This window comes from Hipposideros armiger, unplaced genomic scaffold, assembly GCF_001890085.2.
Source record: "Hipposideros armiger isolate ML-2016 unplaced genomic scaffold, ASM189008v1 scaffold_282, whole genome shotgun sequence".
In the NCBI taxonomy this organism is placed as follows: domain Eukaryota; kingdom Metazoa; phylum Chordata; class Mammalia; order Chiroptera; family Hipposideridae; genus Hipposideros; species Hipposideros armiger.
The window spans coordinates 1,929,821-1,936,573 of record NW_017731632.1 but is presented as its reverse complement, the minus strand read 5'-3'; the positions used below and the strand labels follow the sequence as shown (position 1 = coordinate 1,936,573).

General features: G+C 55.5%; 1 protein-coding gene across 1 annotated transcript in view; it reads right to left on the bottom strand.

Annotated features, from left to right (window-relative positions):
• GAK (cyclin G associated kinase) overlaps nt 1-6,753 on the bottom strand; it is a 55,304-nt gene that overhangs the window by 28,838 nt on the left and 19,713 nt on the right. The window contains exons 10-11 of the mRNA XM_019657998.1: nt 5,484-5,562; nt 3,570-3,693 (exon numbers count right to left, since the gene is read on the bottom strand). Coding sequence (XP_019513543.1) covers nt 3,570-3,693; nt 5,484-5,562 — 203 coding nt within the window. The remainder of the gene's footprint in view (nt 1-3,569; nt 3,694-5,483; nt 5,563-6,753) is intronic.

Below are 6,753 nucleotides of genomic sequence, written 5' to 3'. Positions count from 1 at the left end.
CGTAGCTCACACCTGACTGACCACATCAAACAAGTTGAAACTTGTCACACACTGTTACTAAGTTTCGACTCGTCTTCCCATATTGAAAATCCCTGCCTTTCCGTTGGATGGCACTTGGCAGCAGCATTTACCGTGCATTGTGATCATAACGGAAAGGCTGTGTGTCACACATCACTTCTGGTATATGGCAATTTCTGTCCAATAAAAACATTATGGTGTATCCTCATCTACCTTATTCACCAGATCTGGCACCAAGCAACTTCTGGCTCTTCCCCCAAGTCAAAATGACCATGAAAGGTAAATGTTTTGAATTGATTCAGGACATCAAGGCAGCCATGACAGCGCAATTAGAGACACTCTTGAAAGAGGACTTCCAGAACTGCTTCAGAAAGTGGCAAGAACAATGGGGTGTGTTCAAAGCAAGGGGGAGTATTTTTGAGGGGGATGAGTGTCAATGTGTCTTACTGCAATAAATTTTTTTTTATTTAAACATTGACTGTATTTCTTAATCACACCTCGCAGAACTGATATGTTAAGAATGGAGAAAATCAAATAATATAAAATAATCAATTAAAACTACACAAGGGAGAAAAAGAGTGGAGGAACAAATAGGAACAAAGAACAGGGCAGTGAGTAGAAAACGGTAACAAATGTGACAGATGCTAACCCAGCTACACCAACAAGCCCACTATGAACGGTCCAAACGCACCCACTGAAACACCTGACTGTGTGCCGTCTACACTGAAGCCATGCCTCTTTTCACAGCCTATTCAGTGTGTCCTGCTGTCTCTTCATGCATTTTCACTTTTCTATTAATTTTCATAACTCAGTATATCTAACTGAGAGTATTCCTTTGTGAGTCATATATGTAGTTTGAACATATTTACTCCCGATCAGTGCTGTATCTTTTTGTTATTTAAAAAAAATGCGGGGTTGGGCCGGCCGTGTGGCGCGATGGTTAAGAACTCGCTTGGGATGCCAGAGGGCCCCGGTTCGGATCCCACATATGAGGGCCAGTGACACAGCCCTCTACAGCTAAGATGCTGAACAACAGTTCAACCTGGAGCTGGGATGCCGTGAGTCGCTGGCAACGGCGTAGGCTGCAGTCCCTGTGGCAGTGGGTTGCCATGGGCTACCGTATGTAGCCAGCAGCCAGCGTGAGCGGCCAGCAGCCGCAGTGAGCGGCCGTCCAGAAGCCGGCGACTGATCTGCCTCGCCAGGGAAGAGCGCAATGATGGTGCCAACTTGGGCTAGTGAAGCATCCTCCACAACTAGATTGAAGAACAAAACGACAGCAACTTGTCTGTTCCCCTTCCCCCAATTCCCCAGCACTGTTCCCATCCCCCCAATTACCCAATTAAAAAAAAAATCTTAAAAAAAAAGAATTCCTTCACCTCCTGAAAAAAGTAAAAAAAAAAAAAATGCGGGGTTAAGAAATAGGTAATTTTTATTTTAAGTTAAATTTATTAATCATTCCTCCATGTCTTATATATGTTTTGCCTTATTTAAAAAATCTTCCTCACTCTGGTGTTATAAAAATATCCCTCTATATTAATTTTTCTCCAAAAAACTGCTTTTCACAATTAGATCTTGTAACTAATCAGAATTAATGTATGTGGCTGTTATTACTGTAGATGGGGATCCAATTCTTCCTTTTTCCGTGTAGATACTCATGCTCTCAGCATCGTTCGTTACTTAACCCATTATTTTGTTTCATGCCTGTCCCACACAAGTGTGTCATTCATTAGTTTAACCACACAACTTGTACCAAGACTGATGTTTGAAAAAAACTGATACATGTATAACAGTTCATCCTATTGTTCTTATGTTTTAAATCACTTTTGGGGTAAATATGAATTTTAATATCAAAATCTGTAGAAACACTGTCGGAATTTTTATTTGTATTGCAATGAATTTACAGATTAAGTGCAGAGTGATATTTAAAAACATTAATTCCCTCAAACACAAATACGGAGTATGTCTCCACTTACTTGGGTCTAATTAGGGGGTTCCCACTGGGCTCAGTGGGGCAGACCTGCGTGGGGACAGCCTGGGCAGGCTCACTGCTCCACAAGCCTGCCACCCTCTCCCTCCCTCCCAGGGCAGCCGGCAGGATCACGAGGGCAGGACGGGAGCCCACGGGCCTGGGTACACGTCCCTGCTGGAGCCTGGACTCAGTACCATGGAGGTGAACTGTCCCTAATCTGGTCATAAAATGGATAAAATGCAGCATCCTAAGTAACCACTCAGGCAATTGAACACATTTATTCTAGAATTCACCCCAAGGAGCAGTTGAGGAACAACAGCCAACATTCTTGGGAAGAAAGGAAAAAGGAGAAAGCGTGTGTCACCACACAACAGAACGTGCTGAGGCTGCAGGGACTGGGCCAGGCCCACACCAAAACAGAAAAGGAGCTCATACACGTGCACAGGCTCACGCATGCCTTTGCCTACTGGTAGAGTGGGATGGAACTCTGCACAGTCAGTGGGAGGGCCTGTGGGCGGAGCTAGGGCTCATGGGAAGAGATGCTGGCTCTGGGGGTCCTCTGAGCCAGAGCAGAGGATCCCCAGAGCAAGGGCAAGCGCACTCCCGCGAGAAGAGGCAGCAAAGTTTATAACGAGGCCCTGAGGCTCTAGCACCTTCCCTTTAACTTCCTCCCCTCCGTACTGGCATGCAGGTCGGAGGGCAGTCATGGTTCACCACGTCTGCACGCGCTGCCTTGCAACCCTCTCTTCCCAAATAAATCCTTTCTGGTGACAAAACACCTAGTCGGTGTTAGTTTTCAGTCAACATCATGTTGCCAACACAGCTGGGGCACAAAATGATCATGGCACACGAGGAAAATGAGGCCAAGAGGTTTCCATAACTGTCAGAGGAGTGTGGTGAGCACAACCGAATGCACAGCTGTTCTGACCCCTGGACTGAGGGTTTGTGACGCATAAAAGATAATCGGGCTCAGCTCCAGTGCACGGTTCCTGAAACAGCCGAACAGGGAGTGATGGCCTCACGCCGATGGAGTCACCTCCACAACGGCCGGTGGTGCTGAAAACTGGGGCCGGCCCACAGGGCACCCTTGCGAGGACGTGGGGTGGTGGGCAGGCCTGCGTGTGAAGACACGTACTCCCCCAAAAGTCGCTCCAACGTGACTCCATGCACCCAGAGCTCAAGGCTACCCAGTCTGCATCTGAGTGACCTCACATTTGTTAATGAGGTGCCCTGTGCCCCACGACTGCTCCACTTGCTCCACACCACAGAAAGAAAGCAGTGCAAATGTGAGGGGTGTCGCAATAGCGACAGGGACGCTGAGGCTGGGGGTCCTGGTCTCCATGGACAGGACCCTCAGGGCCAAGGTGACGCTATCCCACAGCAATGCCAGCGCTGCTCTGCTTTGCACCATGTCTGTCCATGGCAAGGGTGGAAACAGGGCTAGGGGCTACCCCACCCCAGGACCCCCACCGACCGGGTCCTGTCAGGTAGGAGGTGGGACAGTGCCTGAGGTTGGGAAACCTCCGTGCCAGAGAAGCCGCGTGCTATTGCCTGGGACATGTGCCGCATGCACTCAACTCACCTGGCGACAGACTGGATGACCTTTGAGGAGGTGTCCTTGATGTTTGTAAGCAGGCGCCCAGTGCCCCCGCGCAGGATGTCCAGCAGCCCGCCATAAGGCTGGTCATACTCGGCAACCACCAGGCCTGCAAGCAGAGACGGGCCACAGGTCACAGCCAGGGCCCAAGCCCGATATCCAGAGCCTGTGATGAGCTACCCCTCCTGGCAACCCCTACTGTCTGTGCGCAACCTGCAAGTGCCGGAAAGACAACAGCACCTCCAAAACGCACACCCAGGTGACTCTCAAGGGCAGATGACGCGAGCTGCGCCCCGATGATGCATGCTGGGCCCCCTATGACACAAGCCGGGGCCTGATGACGCGAGCCGAGCCTCTGGGTGCTGGCGGCCCATCCTCCCCATCTCCAGGATGTTCAACCAATGCACTGCCAGCATTCCTGCATGCCAGGGGACCCCGCCACTGCACACATGTGTGCTGGGGGCCTGGCAAAGATGAGACAGCCTCCATCCCTAAGGTGAGGGGACACAGGGACATAGGGCACAGGAGTGGGGCCACGCAGGTGGGCCCAGCCAGGCACGGAAAGGCTGCATGGCAGGACCTCAGGTGTGGGTATGCGTCCAGCTGGCTGCCCACGTACAGGAGTGGGGTCCTGGGAAGGAGCCCAGCCTCCTGGTTGCAGCCCCAGGGGTACCAGAGGGGTGTGAACAGAGATGAGAGAGCAAGGCGGCCCCCAAAGCCAGGACCCCGGGGAGTGGCCCTGGTGGCGAAGTCATGGTGACAAGAGGCAGGCGTGATGCACGCACTGCGTCTGTGCCCAGGGGTGCTCTGCAGTCTCTACCACAGCCTCTGTGACCTACACAGCAACACCAGATGGCTGGGTCACAGCTGGGACCAGGGGCTGGCCACTCTCGGGCTGCCAGGCAGCCACTGAAATGCAGTCACGTCCTATGTGCTTATGCTGGCCCATCACAGCAGTTGAGCAGCCTGGCCCCAGCACACATGCGTGTGGCATGGTCTTGCCTCGGCACCCTGAGAACCCACCCCCAGGGCAGTGCAGGCGGCTCCATATGCTTGGCACCCAGGGAGGCGCCAGGATCAGAGGCAGCTAGCTGCCAGGAAACAGAGGTGGAGGGAGCCCTGGGAGCTGGACCCCACACCCCAAAGTAAGAGGTGGCCAAAGGACGGGGACGTGGCAGAGAAGCACATGCTGGCATGGCATTCCGCAACGTTCCTGGGCACGGACGCAAAGCCCAAGCTGAGGGCTGCTGTAGGACACAGCATGTTGTGCCAGCGCCAGGCAGCCAGACCCACCCTGACACACATGGGACGAGGGGTGTGAGTCAGTCAGCAAACAAGGCCTGACCATGAGGCCCGCTGGGCCACCTCTACTGCCAGAGCTGTGTCCTTCCCGCCAGAGGGGCCCCTGCAGACCCGCTTGCTGGCCTAGCGCGCTATCGCCCCACACCCCCTTCCAGTGCCCTGGCCCTCACAGTGCACCGGCCCCGCCCTGCATTAGCCTGTGCCAAACCGAGGTCACGCACATCAGCTGGGCCTCTGAGGGGCTGGAGACTGAGCTGGCCACGCAGGTGGATGACAGTGTGTGGCCACCACAGCCTTACAGCCGGGCACCAGGGCTTGGCCCCGTGTCACAGGAGCCTCAGAGGCTGAGCGCCATCCTGACGGCACGGGGGCAGGAGCGCTGGCGCTCGCACCCCTTTCCTCATTCCTGGTCCTGAGCCGCGGCCCTGAGTGTCACCACAGCTGAGCTCTGGGAGTGCTGAGCAGCTATGAACCTGAGGGGTCCTGGGACAGCCTCTCTCGCCGCCGGGCCAAAACCAAAAGCCCCGGGACAGCAGCGTCCAGGTGCCCAGCGCATGGCAGGGTTATGGCAACCCCTGGGCACAGGCGGACACTCACCTGCACGGCAGCTGCTGTTCGTGGGGCCCCCGGGTGGGGGCGGGGCAGAGTTCCCATAACCTCCGTTCTGTTCCAGGAGCTGTGAGGGTGCAAAGGGCAAGGACTGAGGCTCCGCGGGTCAGGGCCAGTCCGCACCGCTCCGCGCCATGAGAAAGCCAGTTGGCAGTGGCGGCGGGCTTCCCTCACGACCCGACTTATCGCCACGTCCGAGGAAAGAGCTTCCCATGCCTGTCAACAGTCCACCTGAACCAAAGGGCAGTCACGCCGGCCACGGTCTCCACTCATAGTCTGTCACTCGGTGAGCATCTCCATGCAGAGGCAGCAGCTGTGGACCCCCACTGCTCACCGAGAGCCCAGCTCTGCAATCCACACACCTGCCCGCCGCGGCGGCCAGCACTGCCAGAGCCCTGGGCACAGCTCCACCCTGGGACACGGGCCAGCTACCTGCCCAGCCCCGCTCAAGTGCCAGCTGCAACCTGCCGAGTCTCGACAGACCACGCCCACTACCAGCCGTGTAAGTTACTCCGAGGTGTGCTTCAATCCCGTGGGGTTTTAAAAGAAGGTACTTCTGGTGTGGGGCTAGCATCCTGTCACACGAATCTCTGACGGCAGGAAAGTCCGTGTGTGTCTGACCCAGCAGGCGGCCACTGGGCCGAGCTGGCCTCCTCTTCACACGTCCTCGGCTGTGTCCACTTGTTCTCGCTGCTGACAGGGATGGAACTCCTTCCGCTGTGACCACTGTGACATCCGAACGTCATGTAGTCCCTTTGAGGCCATGCTGTCAAGGACGCGAAGGTGGCAACGTTCCTTGCGTCCCACTGAGCGGTGCAGCCACATCCTGACGTGGCTGTTCCTGAGTTTCAGGTTCGGTCCCTGTGTTCACCATCTGGGGCTGTATCTGTCCCTCATGGGGACAGCGGCTTCACTGCCCAGGGCACAAGACCCCCCACACAGGCGTCTAATGTTTGCACCAAGGTCCCGGGCTCGAAAGCACTAAGATCACAAGGTGCTCAGGAGCCCACAGCCCAGTGGCCTGCATCTGTTCAGCGGCACTGCTGCCACCCCACGGAGAACTCCCAGCAGCACACATACAGTGATGGTGACAGGCCAGGGAAGGCGCCCCCACACCAGCGGACAGCAGCTAACCCTGCCGTGGTGGCCGCCACATACACGCCCTCCCGCTGAGCCCTCCTCCCACTGGAGGCAGCTGACACGCCAGCTGTTTCCACTTCCCACTGGGGGCCCCAGGCATGGGGACAGACGCTCAGTG